General features: G+C 44.2%; 1 protein-coding gene across 1 annotated transcript in view; it reads right to left on the bottom strand.

The window, feature by feature from the left end:
* Nucleotides 1–1,405: 1,405 nt before the first annotated feature.
* Nucleotides 1,406–2,500, bottom strand: part of LOC143298286 (uncharacterized) — a 1,456-nt gene continuing 361 nt past the window's right edge. The window contains exon 1 of the mRNA XM_076611104.1: nt 1,406–2,500. This exon is cut by the window's right edge and continues 361 nt beyond it. Within this exon, the coding sequence (XP_076467219.1) occupies nt 1,725–2,500 (776 nt within the window). The 3' untranslated portion in view covers nt 1,406–1,724.

Raw genomic sequence — 2,500 nt, 5'->3', positions numbered from 1 at the left:
CGCGCGTGTGTGTGTGTGTGTGTGTGTGTGTGTGTCTCTTAATATATTGGGCTATTGTATCTGTGGTTCATCTGATTTTTTTTCTCGTATTTATTCTAACAAATGCGATGCAACAAATGTTGTTTGTTTACCCCTTCATACGGGCTGTGGTATAATGAATAAATCATCCGCATCTCCCTCTCTCTCTCTGTCTCTGTCTCTCTCTCTGTCTGTCTCTCTGTGACTCTGTGTGTGTCTCTCTGTCTCTCTTGCCCCGTCTTTATGTCTGCCTCTCTAAAGAGATCATCATCATCACCATCATCACTATCATCATCATCATCACCATCATTATTATTATCATTGTGGATTATATAAAACGAGGATGCCCGTTTTGTGTTTCCAACATGCCGCGTTTTGGACGTTCGTGTTACCTAGAGTGATGGCCTAGAGGTAACGCGTCCGCCTAGGAAGCGAGAGAATCTGAGAGCACTGGTTCCAATCACGGCTCAGCCGCCGATATTTTCTCCCCCTCCACTGCACTTTGAGTGGTGGTCTGGACGCTAGTTATTCGGATGAGACGGTAAATGCGAGGTCCCGTGTGCAGCATGCACTTAGCCGCACGTAAAAGAACCCACGGCAAAAAAAAAGGTTGTTCCTGGCAAAATTCTGTAGAAAAATCCACGTCGATAGGAAAAACAAATAAAACATACCAAAAAATGGGTGGCGCTGTAGTATACCGACGCGCTCTCCCTGGAGAGAGCAGACCGAATTTCACACAGAGAAATCTGTTGTGATAAAAAGAAACACAAATACAAATACAAAAATGTCGCTCTCTACGATCAGCTTCAGGTCTACTCTAGTTTCCTCGTTCCCCAAATACTTATTATTATCAGTAGTAGTAGAAGTAGTTGTATAGTTGTTGTTGTTGTTAGGGATGGTGCTTATGCAAGTGTATTCATTTGTGTGAGTGAAGTGTCCGTTTTATCTCTTGTGTTTGTCTTTCTGGCTGTGACATGGTTTTCTTCTTTCTCTCTTCTTTTTTTTTTTATTTTATTCATTGTATCTATTTACTTAGCAGTAGTACTGGTAACGATAGTAGTGGTAGTGGTGATAGTTGCAGTGGTACTAATAGCTTCACTGTTTGATGTTTGACTGGTTCTTGGAAATGGATATTCATTAAGGTATTAGAAAAAAAAAGGTCGAAGCAGACGTTGAATTGTGAAATGCAACTGTTGAGAACGATTCGAAGTGGGGCGGTATACGAATCGTTCGCAGTTACACGCTGTTTCTAATTACCCATACCTAACCTATTCATTGGAAAGAAAGAAAAAAAAAAGGAGAGACTCTCTTTTTGATACTTAAAACGCCACAGCACATTCAACAAATCCAGTTTATAGCCAAGCGAAAAACACATTGTCATCCAGTATGTGTCTGCCTCAAGCAATTTTCATTTATGAATTAATTCATTTGGTGGGTTTGATGAACGTTGGGATGTATTTTCCTTTCCTGTTTTTGTGTTGTTCTTTATTATTTAGTGTTTATTTATTCATTTATTTCATTATTATTATTATTATAGTTTTTTGTTGTTTGATTTGATTTTTGTTCATGTTTCATAATTTTCATATTCATTTAGCTGAACAAGGAAAGAAACAGACACGCCCAGAATCCTCTTGTGGCGTGCAGGAGGGGGTTGGCAATTTAACTGTCACCACAACCTTTCTATATTTTCTTCACATACCCTTCCTTTAACTCTGCATCTTTCTGTGTGATTCACACCAACGCGACCGACACGTGAACAGCTCTCGAAGCGTGCTTCTATACTTGGTTCCTAAAGAACAGTAGATGAAGAAGTTAAACGTGGCGTTGATGTAGGAAGCCAGCTTGTAGAAGGAGAAGAGAAGAGCGATCAGGTTATAGTTGCGTCCATCCAGGCTCACGTGGGGGAGAAAGTTGACACTGACGCCTATCACGGTCGTCGGAACTGCGCAGACGATATACAGAACGGAAGCCGCGATGAGCATGCGCGTCAGCAGCATTTCCCGTGAGGACAACGAACTGGAGGAAGTTCGCTCTCGCCAGGCCGCCATTTTCCTCAGTTTAACTGACGTCACGATCGTCGTCGTTACGATGACGGTGACGTAGATGAGGGGTTGGACAGTGGCGAAAGAGAAGGTGAGGACGTTGAGATGAGACTGATAGCGGGTGTAGAACCGACTGGTGCGTAATGCTTTCAGCGTTATGTTGGTCCGAGGATCGAACACACAAACCAGGCTCCACCTCATGCTCTGAAACGCGAACCCAGTCAAACAAAACAGAGTGGTGAACGCCAGCACGTAACACGTCGTCCGGGTGCTCAGAACCGTCTGCGACTTGAGCGGACTCACGACGCACAGACACCGCTCACAAGCGATGAACATGGACAGGAAGCCGGACAGCCACGTCAGGCTGCGAAGCCCCAGCAGCCTGTGATCCGCCAGGAACTGAAAGACGGGCCCGAACCTGCCGGCCTGGGTCAGCCCCA

This window comes from Babylonia areolata, chromosome 23 (genome assembly GCF_041734735.1).
Source record: "Babylonia areolata isolate BAREFJ2019XMU chromosome 23, ASM4173473v1, whole genome shotgun sequence".
NCBI classification, from domain to species: domain Eukaryota; kingdom Metazoa; phylum Mollusca; class Gastropoda; order Neogastropoda; family Buccinidae; genus Babylonia; species Babylonia areolata.
Note: the sequence above shows the minus strand (reverse complement) of the source record. Positions and strands in the feature narration are given on the sequence as shown.